General features: G+C 54.2%; 7 protein-coding genes across 7 annotated transcripts; 4 read left to right on the top strand and 3 right to left on the bottom strand.

Annotated features, from left to right (window-relative positions):
• Window positions 1–605: 605 nt before the first annotated feature.
• On the bottom strand, window positions 606–1,819 carry UCRPA7_1050 (putative oxidoreductase protein; the record flags this gene model as incomplete). The annotated part of the gene is made up of 3 exons (XM_007913631.1): window positions 606–820; window positions 876–971; window positions 1,246–1,819. 3 exons carry the CDS (start codon window positions 1,817–1,819, stop codon window positions 606–608), a joined length of 885 nt encoding a protein of 294 aa, XP_007911822.1.
• A 757-nt stretch (window positions 1,820–2,576) lies between these two features.
• Window positions 2,577–4,350, top strand: UCRPA7_1049 (putative ncs1 allantoate transporter protein; the record flags this gene model as incomplete). Its single annotated transcript, XM_007913636.1, has 3 exons — window positions 2,577–2,836; window positions 2,895–3,888; window positions 3,952–4,350. The coding sequence occupies 3 exons, from the start codon at window positions 2,577–2,579 to the stop codon at window positions 4,348–4,350; spliced, it is 1,653 nt and encodes a 550-aa protein (XP_007911827.1).
• A 483-nt stretch (window positions 4,351–4,833) lies between these two features.
• UCRPA7_1048 (putative 40s ribosomal protein s0 protein) lies at window positions 4,834–5,938 on the bottom strand (the record flags this gene model as incomplete). The annotated part of the gene is made up of 4 exons (XM_007913637.1): window positions 4,834–5,108; window positions 5,167–5,615; window positions 5,676–5,745; window positions 5,839–5,938. The coding sequence occupies 4 exons, from the start codon at window positions 5,936–5,938 to the stop codon at window positions 4,834–4,836; spliced, it is 894 nt and encodes a 297-aa protein (XP_007911828.1).
• Window positions 5,939–6,512: 574 nt separating this feature from the next.
• On the top strand, window positions 6,513–7,331 carry UCRPA7_1047 (putative ribosomal protein s15 protein; the record flags this gene model as incomplete). The annotated part of the gene is made up of 1 exon (XM_007913638.1): window positions 6,513–7,331. The coding sequence occupies one exon, from the start codon at window positions 6,513–6,515 to the stop codon at window positions 7,329–7,331; it is 819 nt and encodes a 272-aa protein (XP_007911829.1).
• Window positions 7,332–7,530: 199 nt separating this feature from the next.
• Window positions 7,531–8,784, bottom strand: UCRPA7_1046 (putative vacuolar atp synthase subunit d protein; the record flags this gene model as incomplete). The annotated part of the gene is made up of 4 exons (XM_007913633.1): window positions 7,531–7,614; window positions 7,664–8,556; window positions 8,611–8,699; window positions 8,753–8,784. The coding sequence occupies 4 exons, from the start codon at window positions 8,782–8,784 to the stop codon at window positions 7,531–7,533; spliced, it is 1,098 nt and encodes a 365-aa protein (XP_007911824.1).
• A 392-nt stretch (window positions 8,785–9,176) lies between these two features.
• Window positions 9,177–11,234, top strand: UCRPA7_1045 (putative nucleolar protein nop58 protein; the record flags this gene model as incomplete). The annotated part of the gene is made up of 3 exons (XM_007913634.1): window positions 9,177–9,211; window positions 9,303–9,392; window positions 9,455–11,234. The coding sequence occupies 3 exons, from the start codon at window positions 9,177–9,179 to the stop codon at window positions 11,232–11,234; spliced, it is 1,905 nt and encodes a 634-aa protein (XP_007911825.1).
• A 520-nt stretch (window positions 11,235–11,754) lies between these two features.
• On the top strand, window positions 11,755–12,519 carry UCRPA7_1044 (putative ubiquitin-like protein; the record flags this gene model as incomplete). Its single annotated transcript, XM_007913635.1, has 1 exon — window positions 11,755–12,519. The coding sequence occupies one exon, from the start codon at window positions 11,755–11,757 to the stop codon at window positions 12,517–12,519; it is 765 nt and encodes a 254-aa protein (XP_007911826.1).

The raw sequence follows: 12,519 nt of genomic DNA, 5'->3' as shown, positions 1-12,519 counted from the left end.
TCATCATCATCATCATCATCCATACATACATCATACATCACACGGCGTCTTTTCTTTCGTGTTTTCGAAAGCTTCATTATTTGCACACACACACATACCCCCTTCCCGTTTGGTACTGCGCGGCGACGTATATAGCAAGCGGGCATTCCTTGAGGAGTAGCGACCGATGTCCTACGACGTCATCCTGTTTTCGCTCACGTCTTGTCTGGCAATGGTGTTGTCCCGTCACGAATGGCTTTTGCGAAGTTTGGGGACTGGCTGCATCGTATTCTGCGTGCGTCGGCTGGGAGATAGGGAAAGACGGATTCAGTTGTAAATATTAATCATTTCAGGCGGCTTCCGGGAGCACCGCAATGGTAGGCCTGGACCGCTGGGGAGACGAGGGACGCGGATTCGAGAAGATATCGGCGTGTCGTTGAGCGGTGGTGGCGCGCGCAATCGTCCGCTGCATCATCACTAGATACCATAGCGAGGCAGACGCCGAGGGGCGCTGCTGAATTGAATTGAAGACATAAGAGCCCACTTTCCATGGCTTGCTTGCTTGTTACGTGAAGTCATTTCATATCATTTCATTACCCGAGTAAAATACAATACAACCCAACGGACTAGTAGCTGCTACCATACCGCTTCCGCAGGTGCGCCTCGACCTGCACCGGCTCGTACAGCGGCTCCGCGCCCGGCTCGAGACACGTCGGGATGCACTCGATGATCTGGTCCAGCAGGCCCTCGTTGAAGAAGGCGACGCTGTAGCGGTCCCTGTCGCTGACGGGCGAGATCACCCTGTGCAGGGTCGATGTGTACTTCTCGTTCGTCCACCGCTCTGTTGAGAGGGGGGTTTAGCAGACGGTGTTGCTCTGAAAGCGGGGGGCGCTTACCCATCATGTCGCCGATGTTGACGACGAAAGCGTCTTTAACTGGCGTCACGGGATGCCATGTCTGCGTTGGCCTGTGGAAGACTTCCAATCCGCCCACTAGAGGTTTGGTTAGGCGCGGGTGTGTTTAGAGGAGTTGCGTGCTGGCAGGGAATAGGGGTAATTTAAGGGGCGATTCAGGGATTCGCACATACAGTCATCTTGCAGCAACAACGTCAAGGCCCCAAAGTCGGTATGCGCCCCGATGCCGCGGGACTTCTCTGCCATCTCCTTCGTCGTCGGCGGATACCTGTGCGCCCTGCAGAGTGCGACCGCTTGACGCATGTCAGCCCGGGAGCGTCATACGTAGGTACAGCCAGCTCCTTTCACTTACAATCCTTACTTCCTACAAACGCATCGAAATACTTCTCGTCCAGGCTCAAGCTCAGCGCCATCAGACGGAACATGGTCTTGCTCAGCGCGCGCAGCCGCTCAAAGTACTCCATCATCGTGTCCCGGAAGCCCGGGCACGCGTCCTCGTCCGGCCACTGATTCGCGCCCTGGAGGAAGCGCGCCGTCTCGCCAGAGGCCAGCTCCGCGCCGACCATGAAGCCCTCCTTGCGGTCCGCGAAGCCGGGCTCGAGCGTCTGGTTGCCGACGGCCTCGTAGCCGCGCAGGCCGTTGGGCGAGTTGTCGCGGTGCAGGGCGAGCTTCTGGCCGGCCGGCAGGCGGTAGAAGGCGGCGAGGCGCTCGAAGACGCGGGCCCGCAGGTCCGGCGACACGCCGTGCCCCACCACCTGGAAGAAGCCCGGGGCGCGGGCGGCGGAATGGAGTGCGGCGGCGATGGAGGACGTCGCGGAGGCGTCGCCGGAGAGATACCCCGAGATGTCGACCACGGGGATTGTCAGGGCCGGAGCCGGAGCTGGAGCTGGAGCTGGAGCTGGGGGCTCGGACTCGAGGCTACCCATTTTGTGTGCTATCGGATATCTAAAGACCTGCACTTACACGGATATGGGTGGAGGATGTCGCAATAACATTCCCCACGAGCCCTGGAGAAGGCATCTGCCTTACCTGTGGCTCTTGATATGGACGGAGAAATGCACTGCATCTCTTACAACGGCACTCTTATCATTGGCTGCTTGTTTGTGAAGAGACGGTGGTACGACCGGCGAGGTCCGGTGGATTGAGACCCCTGTGGCCGGGGGGAGGTGCTGTTCTCCGACCGCTTGGGCCGCTACTGGCTTAGATAGGCGCTGGGCCGAGTCTTGTCTTATCTCTCCAACCGGCACCAGAATCCTGGGATTGCCGCCCCGCGATACTGAAGTCGGTAAAGTCCCCAAGACCGAGGACTGGACTAGGGCACATCTAAGGATAGTAGGGCGCTCTTTGAATCCATCGGGTGATGGCCCTGACAGATAACGACAGCTCCGTTTTACCTCATTGAAATCTGCGAGGCAGAGATAACGCCCTGAAGATCCAAGAGACCAAGACTTTTCTAGGGGGTTATCGGGAGTATGGGCCAACGGAATGGGAGGTGAGTGCGGGCGATAAGCTGCTGCCGACGGCAGACCCAGTGACTATGCCACCATGCGAGATGCCGATATCTTTTTTTTTATCTGTTGTTGAGTCGTACGGGGTGCCGTACCTTCCGTCCTTTCTTTTTTCCCCTTTCTTTTTTTCTCCCATTGCCTTGCCTCCAGTTGTGTTGGCAGTCTCTGATTCATCATGGCTGAGGCTGTTCGCCAACGCGTTACGGGAGTCAAACAGGAACTCCGAAGGAAGACCAAGGTAGAGGGATGGGTTTTACCGAAGCAAGAGTCTAGTTGGGCTCCGCCAGGAACATGGACCAACCTCGATCTTGACGTGACGCCCCTGGCGCGTCGTACTTGGACAAGCTTGACGATTCTAGGATACTGGATCAGTGATATTATCAGTATTCAGTCATGGGAGACTGGGAGCACTATTTTGGCTGTCGGGTTGACATGGTAATAATACCTCCACTCTAATTAACGAGAGAACTGTATATAGACTAACACAGATCAGGCGCGAAGCGATCTTTAGTATCATCTTCGGCTCTTCAGTCATGGCCGTGCCTATGGCTTTGAACGGGTATACCGGAGCAAAGACACATGTGCCGTTCCCTGTCCTCGCACGAGCATCCTTTGGCTATCACTTCTCCAAGTTCCCCGTCATCGTGCGCCTCATCACCTGTCTCTTCTGGCACAGCATCACCAACTTCCTGGCCGTTGCGCCCACAACGCAGGTCATCCGCGCCATCTGGCCCAGCTACCGCAACCTTCCCAACCACATTCCCGAGAGCGTCGGCATCACCACACAGCAGATGGTCTCGTACTTCGTCATCTGGTGCATCCAGTTTCCCATGCTGCTGATCCCGCCGCACAAGATGCGCTGGCTGTTCGTCGTCAAGGTCGTTATGACCACCGCCACCGTTGTGGGAATGACTATCTGGATCTGCACGAGGGCAGGCGGCTCCGGCAGCATCTGGGACCAGAAGCCGACCGTCACGGGGAGCACCAAGAGCTGGATGATCATGTGGAGCCTGAACAGCTGCACGGCGAGCTGGAGCACCGTCGGCGTCAACATCCCTGACTTCACGCGGTACATGAAGAAGCCCGGATCCTCCCTCAGCCAGGCTGTCTGGTTCCCGCTCGTGTGCAGCTGGATCGCCATCATTGGCATTGTCGTCACCTCGGCGTCCGGCGTGCTCTTTGGCGAGTACCTGTGGGACCCCGTCTCGATCATCGATACCTGGGAGGGACCGGCGGGACGCGCAGCAGCGTTTTTTGCTGGTGTGAGCTGGTGCATTGCTCAGCTGTGCGTGAATATATCGGCTACGGTCATCTCGGGAGCAAACGATATGGCCAGCCTCTTTCCGAAGTGGATTAATATCCGTAGGGGTGCTATGATAATGACTATCATTGGCGGCTGGGTGATGGTACCGTGGAAGATCCTCCATTCGGCGAGCAGTTTGTTGAGCTTCATGAACTCGCTTGGTGTTTTCCTTGCCCCTATTATGGTATGTCATGTGCTGGATGTGTATAACCCCCTTCTCAAAATCAGTTGGGCTAACACCTCGAAGGCGGTACAAATCTCTGATTTCTTCATCGTTAAGAAACAAGCCATCGACATCCCGGCGCTGTATCAACCGCACGGACGGTACGCGTACTGGCACGGCGTCAACTGGCGAGCCCTCACAGCCATGGTCATCTCCGTGACGCCCCAGCTGCCCGGCCTTGCCAACGCCGTCAACCCGAAGCTCTTCATCGGCGGCGCCGTGTACATCAGCAACCTGAACTGGTACTACGGTTTCTTCTCGTGCGCATTGGTATATGTGGCGCTGAGTAAATTCATGCCGGCGAAGGAGTCGCTCGTGCCGATGCTGATTGAGTCGCCGGAGCAGCTGGTTGAAGGGGCAGAGGATCTTGATGAGAAGAGGTTTGAAGGGGATGTGAAGAGCAAAGAGATGGATGAGTCTTAGACCATTTAGATTTAGACTGCTATTATTGTTCCCAGACCCGCTGCTAGACTATAGAGCCGTATTAACATTTGACGGCTGTGGCATCATTGCATTAATGGATTGCCTCGCAATATGACAATGAATAATTTCACTCAAATGATACGGACCACAGTGAGGATGTTTTCACAGTTTTTTATTGCTAGCAAGCTTTTTCATCTGTATTTTGTAGGTTTTACTTCGCATCGGTTGTCCACGAGCGAGGGCGGAGTCACGATTAAGTCCACCCCTTGCCTGAGATACCATACAGGGCATTCCCTCTCCCCGGATCATTATTTAATGCCCGGTTTCGAGTATCTTTCCCTCATTAGTACGGATCAAAGTTGAACCCCCGTCGGGGATGAACGTCAGCGAATAGCAAAGCCCTTTGTCGGTCGGGATATTCCTCCTCTGCACAGTTTACCAATTGGACGAGTCCGCCGCAGCATCTCCACCACCGCCCTGGCTCTACCAGGAAGACTCCTTGGGAGCAGGGGCAGCAGCAGCCTCATCACCCCACTGAGCGCCCTGAGTGGTAGCATCCCAGTTCTGGCCGGCGGCGGGGGCAGCCTCGTCCCAGCCGGCGGTACCAGTGGCGGCACCAGCAAAGCCTGCCGGAGCGGCCTCCCAGTCACCACCCGCGGTAGCGAAGCCGCTCTCGATGGCCTGGACACCCTCCTCATCGACACCAGGGAGCTTCTCCTCCTCGACCTTCTCCTCAGCCTCGGCCTCAGGGTCGCGGTCTGTTGAGCACAGTAATTAGTATGCAGTTCAAGGTTACAATGGCGCAGATGTACGTACAGAAGTAGAGATCGACCATGACGTCCCAAGGAGCCTCACGGTTGATGATGGTGCCGCGCAGGCGCAGGACCTCACGGGCAAGCATCCACCAGATGGTACCAATGGCGTGGCGACCCTTGTTGTTGGTGGGGATGGCAACGTCGACGAACTCGGTGGGGGAGTCGGTGTCGCAGAGAGCGATGACGGGGATGTTGACGTAGCTGGCCTCCTTGATGGCCTGGGCGTCGGTGCGCGGGTCGGTGACGACAATCAGGCGAGGCTCCTTGAAGGAACGGGTGATGTAGTTGGTGAATGAACCGGGGGTGAAACGACCGGCAATGGCCTGGGCACCGGTGTGGGCGGCGAACTTCAGGACGGCCCGCTGACCGTAGGGACGGGCAGAGATAACGCAGACATCGGAGGGGTTGTCAATGGCGGTAATGATGCGAGCTGCGAGAACAATCTTCTCCCTGGAGAAGATCTATTAGGAAGGGCTCCAAAATTCAGCTTCTCGATTCCTTTTGACGTACCAGGTCTTGCCAACGTTGATGACATTGACACCGTCGGCGCGAGTCTTCCACAGGTAAGGGGTCATGTGCACTGAGAAAACACGAAGTTAGCTTCGTTTGCTGCCATATATCGTCCAAAATTGAGGCCGTTGCGAAATTCCATTCCTATGAAGAAGCGACATACCCTGCATGTTTTTGCTGCCGATGTGAGCCTGAGACGCCAGGAGCATCTCAATGTCCTGGGAGGTCGCATTGAAGACCGAGGGAAGGTTGGCGGGGGCCATCTTGGCGGTCTTGTGTAGCGAGTGTCTTGTTGACTTGACTTGAAGCTTTCGCGATGTTGAGAAAAGTCAAGGATTTGCGCCGCTCACAAAATTTCCGGCCTACTGGTGCGTACCTGCCCCGCGGAAACCCTGACAGAATTTACGCCACGTGATTTGGAAATTTTGGGGAGGTCTTCGGAGCCGGAGCTACTTTATTACAGGGACCTGCAGTTTAGAGAGCTTCTTGGGTCAATTCTCAGGACTAACCTAAAGAGGTAATCGGCTTTCGGGGCCCAAATTTTCCAGTACCTGGGAGATGTCCCTGATCCTGGTTGCTAAAAGTTGAACTCGAGCTCGAGACTCGGAGCTGTCGAGAGACATCACCGGCAAAGCATACGCTATGCCACCTCGAATATCCGGCCCGCAAGGGCTGCAGACACTTACATGTAGGTAACATTCTTCAGATCTATCTGTATGAGCCATTGGACTAATACATCATTCAGTATGTCTTCGACAAGCAAGTCGTCCCTCAACGCGAAGTCTGCAGCCGCTCGTGCAGACCGCGAATATCTCGATGAAGGAGAAAAAGCGACGGATGAAACAAGATCCGTACCGCTGGGCACAAGCACAACAGCGAAGAGCCGTCAACGAGAAGAGACAAGAAGAGCTACAGAAGGAACGCGATGCTGGATGGGGCGATCAGGTTCATGGCATACCGACGCCCTTTATCGAATCCTTCGACTCTGCTGGACAAGCAACACTTTCAACACCACCAACAGATGCGGATGGAAATCCGCTTGCTGAACCTCATCCACTACCCACGTCTCCGCATATTCTCAACTACCAGGCTAGCAAGGAGGAACTAGAGGAGGCCATTGCCACATCTTACCAGCTGACGAGGCCTCTTGAGGTCACATCTCGTGGCCGTGTGGACCCAGTCAAGGAGGCCGAGGAGAAGCGGATCCATGAAGAGAAACATGCTCGAGCTTTGGAGGCCCTAAAGCGCCTCACAAGTATTGAGAATGCTAGCAGCAAAGGTCGGCTGCATGCGAATATCCGAAGATGTGTGGAGACCTTTGGTCGGCACAACACGGACAAGACAGTCCAACAGAAGCCTCCTGTTCGTGGACAGGAAGCTCGTGAACCCTTGGCTCGTGCCGGGCCTGACACGGGTAGCTCGGAGGTACAAATTGCCATCCTCACGGCCAAAATCCGTGTCCTGGCCAAGGCTTTGGAGTCTGAGAAGGGCGAGAAGGACAAGCACAACAAGCGAAACTTGAGAAATCTTTGCCACAGAAGGCAGAAGCTACTAAGATACATGGAGCGGAAGGAAAGAGGAAGTGGCCGATGGACACATATGCTCGAGACGCTTGGTCTGACACCGGCGACGTGGAAGCAGCAGATCACCTTTTAGAATCGTGTACGCATGAGCTGTAAAAATGTGTAAACTTCTCTATGTACAATACAGTCAGGAATAATACCAAAGACTTCCGCACAGTCTGGATCTCCCTTCCTGCCCCTAAATACGCCATCCGTGGTATGAGTGATTATCGTAAGCCATTGAAGTGTCACTGGTATTCTACATGGTGGAAAACAAAACTGCGAGTGTCGTTTTAAAATACGCTGATATAGTTGTTGATACGCTCCTTCTGGTTTTGTGCTATGCACTCTGCAATCCATGTGATATTACGGATTTCCTGCTATGAAGTTAGTAGAGCTCGTAGAATCATGAATATGGGCACATACCTGTTCTCGCAGCTTAACCCAAGCATACACAATGCCGTACGAGAATTGTCTTGTGAAAGCACTCTTGGATATCTCCATCTCCTTCTGGTAGAACATGTCCTCCAAGCTCCTTGAGTCGGATCCGGAGCCTCCAGCCATGTTCCCAGGCCCAGCAGGCCCGCCACCTAGACCGGCTGCATCGAAGTAGTTCTTGTAGTCTGTGACTCCATCGACGGCCAGTCTGACACCTTCGAAATCATCGGCACGTGATAGCATCAGAGTCCCCTCAGGGTACAGCAGCCCGAAGTTGGGGTACAACTTCTTGCGATCGGCCTTGGAGAGTTCTGTACCGAAGGAGTTGAGGGTGATGTTGATCGCTCGTCGGTCCGCCTCAAACTCTAGGATTTCAGACATGACTTCCGCAGTGGGGGTGCCGGCCATATCTGAATCGGTGTTAACAAAGTTGTAGAAGTCCTCTAGGTAATTCTTGTAGAGCGTGTTCCGGACGATCTCAATGTTCAGTTCGTCGAGGTCTTGGTGGCTCAAGCTACCCTTGAAGTACGGAGCCAAAGGTGTCTCAATAAGCACACTGTTGTACAGCTCCTCGATGTTCGTCGCAACACACAGGACCGGCATCGTCTCGAACCATCCTAGCGGGTGACATCTGTCCAGAAGCTCGCGAGTGTCCCGCTCATGTAGGGTGCCAGTAATCAAGAGCGCAACGTTATCAATCATATATCCATATGTCAGGTAATCCATGAACTTGGCGAGTGATCCCACCGCATTGGCTTTGACATAGCGGAACTCTGAGACGAGCTTGTCGGTCGTCTTCGATGCGAGACTCGAGGTTGAGGGGTTTGGAGGTAGGGCTGCCAGAAAGTCGCCATAGGCAGGGCCGAGCTGCAGCTTCAGATCTATAGGCTATTAGGAAGAACTCAAGCGTTTGCTATTTGTGCTGTTTGACTAACCATCGATCGTCTCGCATTGCGTCAAGTTGCTGTAGTTGGAGCCGGTGAGGAGACCGTTCCGATACCCGCGGACAATGCCCTCAATGTAGCTGGATACGACATTAGTTCATCATCAAGGCGCCATCCGGAAGTCTATGCTCACCCGTTATTGACGTTAAAGAGAAGTCCCTCCATTTTCCTTGTGGTCGGATGCTCTCCAACGTGGGACAGGGCTTTGAAGGTTGGTTGGTGCCTGCAAAGCGACTGAGTGGAAGTAGTGATGAGGCAGGCAAATGACTGGAGCTAGACTTGGAGTCGCAAGCAGGTGGCAGCTGGTCGGCAGGGTACGTACCTCCCAAAAGCCAGCAGACTACCCTCTACGGCTTAGCGCCAAAATTTAAACCAGCCCCACCGCAAACTCCCAAAGCCCAGTAAAGCTTGGAAAAAAATTATTTTGATCTCTTCCTCACCCGCATACACTGTCCATCGCCTTTCTCGCTGCAGACGACGAGAAGGTACGGCTGCAACACCACAAAGAGGAGGACGGCACACCCAACCACAGACGAGATCAATTGTCTGCCGCCAAAATGCCTCTCTTCATTCTTTCCGAAACAAGTGCGGGGTGAGTTGCACACATTGCGCTGCCTTTTGCAGCAGCTTGCTGTTATAGGCCGCCTCAAGATTGAAGCTGGGTTTTACTGACGAAAAAATAGCTATGCCTTGTTCAAGGCTAAGGACAAGAAATTGCTCGATAGCGGCGATCTGGCCTCCCGACTCGAGTCTGCAGACAAGATCAATGGAGAGTATGTGCACATTCATCGAATTTTAACTTTCCAGGCGGTGCTTGAGGCTCACAATATCGCAGGTTGAAGCTCAAGGAACTTGTAAAATGGGACAGCGCCGCCGCCGGTCTGGAGGAGATTGCGGGCTTGATCGAGGGAAAGGTCACTCCTATGCTATCGAAGTTGCTCGAGGGGCTCAAAGATGAGAAGAAGGCCACCCTCGCCGTCGCCGATAAAACCCTTGGTAACGCCATCCACAAACTCCCTCAATTCAACATCACCCCCGTCACCGATTCAACGACCGCCGAACTCTACCGTGGTATTCGCGCTCATCTTACCGATCTCATTCCCGGGATCCTACCCGAGAATCTCCGCAGTCTCTCGCTCGGTCTCTCTCATTCGCTCTCCCGCCATAAGTTGCGATTTTCTCCTGACAAGGTGGATGTCATGATCATCCAGGCCATCTCTCTGCTAGACGATCTCGACAAGGAGTTGAACACATATGCCATGCGTGTCAAGGAGTGGTACGGCTGGCACTTCCCCGAACTGGGCAAGATCCTCAATGACAACCTTGCCTACGCCCGTGTTATCCTGACTGTCGGCCTGAGGACTAAGACTGCCGAGACCGATTTGTCGGAGATTCTCCCCGAGGAAATCGAGGCTGCTGTGAAGTCTGCTGCTGAAGTCAGTATGGGTACTGAGATCACTGAGGAAGATCTGATCAACATTCAGCTACTGGCCGAGCAGGTCGTTAGTTACACTGAGTACCGTGCTGAGCTTTCCAGGTATCTCGATGCCAGAATGAAAGCTATCGCTCCTAACCTGACCGAGCTTGTTGGTACTCTGGTCGGTGCTCGACTTATTGCCCACGCAGGTTCTTTGATGAACCTCGCCAAGAACCCCGGTTCAACCATTCAGATCTTGGGTGCTGAGAAGGCTCTGTTCCGTGCCCTGAAGACAAAGCACTCTACTCCCAAATATGGTCTCATCTATCATGCTTCTCTTGTTGGTCAAGCTACCGGCAAAAACAAGGGCAAGATTGCCCGTCAGCTGGCATCCAAGGCTGCTCTTGGTGTTCGTTCCGATGCCCTCGGTGAGTTCGGAGACGACGATGACGAGGAGGTCAGGTCTGCGCTGGGAGTTGCTGCCCGTGCCAAGATCGAGAACAACCTACGAAGACTGGAAGGCAAGCCCCTTCTTGCCAAGGGCGTGGCTGTTGGGCCCAATGGTCAGGCTGCTGCGGCACCCAGCAAATGGGATGTCAAGGAAGCCAGAAAGTACAACATCGATGCTGATGGTCTTGCTGGCGATGAGCCGGCAGCCAAGGCTGAGAAGAAGGACAAGAAGGAGAAGAAGTCCAAGAAAGCACTCATTCAGGAAGTAGAAGAAGATGAGGAGATGGAGGATGCGCCTGCTCAAAACGGAACTGCAAATGGTGCTCGCTCGCCCACACTCTCCCCTGTATCAGACGACAGCGATGTCGAGCCCGCAGACAAGTCTGAGAAGAAGGCGCAAAAGAAGCGACGCAAGGAGCGTGAAGTCCGCCGTGCTGCTCAGACGGAGCAGGCCGAGCGCCGCGCCGCTGCTGCTCCTGCAACTGGTAAACCTGTTACTGAGGCAGACTTTGAGCGTCTTGCCAAGCTTGCGGGCATCCCCGTCACCAAGTTTAAGAGGAAGTTCGAGCGTGGCGACGTAGAGCTGAACGAGGATGGCACCCCGCGTGTCTTCTCCAAGAAGGAGCTGAAGAAGCTGCGCAAGGCCGAGGAGGCGGGCGAGTCGAGTAGCAAGAAGCGAAAGGTTGATGAGGACGAGGAAGAGAAGCCGAAAAAGAAGAAGAAGCGGTCATCAGATGTCAAGGCATAATTTTGTTCCTCACACAGGGGATGGAAGCATCTTGCACGTCATGTATGATACACTTCGATTCTGGCTTGTGATATCCGGCGTTTTCGGAAAGGGGTTCGGGTTAAGGGTAATGGTCGGTTTCTCGTTTGCAGACAATATTGTCGAAATAAAAGCCATTTTCAAACGTTCAATTTGACCAATGCTGTAATAACTAAGTTTACCGTGACCGAGAACCGCATCTTCTACATATCGATTAATTTTGAAGTCTACTATACCAAGTTGGCAATATTATTCAGATATGTGCAGTGATGATAAAATGCCTGCCACTGAAATGTTCACGGTGTACTAAGTCGAAAAATCACCGACAACTTTGCCCCACTAATTATCATGCATTAGTCCTCGAGCCTCACTAACTCTCTTGCTATAGGTGGCAAAGCTTGGGGATTTACTTACCTGGCCCACCCTTAGAGCTCCAAGCTTCTTCCACATTCCTGTCTCTCACAAACTACCACAACTCCTACTTCCCTAACACCCTTTTATTATGTCAGACCGCGGCTCACCAGGGCCTCGTCGGTCGCCGCCGGCGCGGGACGAACAAGGCTCCCCGCCACGCCGCACAAAGGAGCGCAGCAGAAGTCGGAGCCGTTCACCACCCCGCCGAGACAGACGAGACTTCGACGATAGGCGTGATCGGCGAGGCGGAGATTCGTACCGCAGCGGAGGAGACTCATATCGCGGCGGCGACAGATACAGAGGAGGAGATCGCGATAGAGGCGCTGACAACAGAGATCGAGATCAAGACAGGGAGAGGGATCGCTACCGAGACCAGGACAGAGACCGCCCACGCAAACCTAAGGGAGGCGGCGGCGGCTTCAAGTGGAAGCAGAAGAACTCAGGAGGCGACCGGGAGGAGGATAATTCGCGCGGTGGTCGTGTAGGAGGATATCGCAATCGATCACCGAGACGGCATCCCGACCGCGAGGAGCGTGCTGGTGCGGATAGCTCAAGCTCGTCAAAGCCCAAGAAGGACAAGGAGAGCAAGCCGGCGCCTGTAGCCACGGACGGCGAGGAGATGATCATCGTGCACGTCAACGATCGACTGGGTACGAAAGCGGCCATTCCCTGTTTTGCGTCAGACAAGATCCGTGAGTTCAAGATCATGGTGGCGGCCCGCATTGGTCGTGAACCACATGAGATCCTCTTAAAGAGGCAGGGCGAGCGGCCTTTCAAAGACCATTTGGCACTTGAAGATTATGGTATAAGCAATGGGGTGCAGATTGATTTGGAGGTCGATACTGGAGATTAA

The sequence above is a fragment of the Phaeoacremonium minimum genome, assembly GCF_000392275.1.
Source record: "Phaeoacremonium minimum UCRPA7 unplaced genomic scaffold PA7_03_scaffold_51, whole genome shotgun sequence".
Lineage (NCBI taxonomy): Eukaryota > Fungi > Ascomycota > Sordariomycetes > Togniniales > Togniniaceae > Phaeoacremonium > Phaeoacremonium minimum.
Note: the sequence above shows the minus strand (reverse complement) of the source record. Positions and strands in the feature narration are given on the sequence as shown.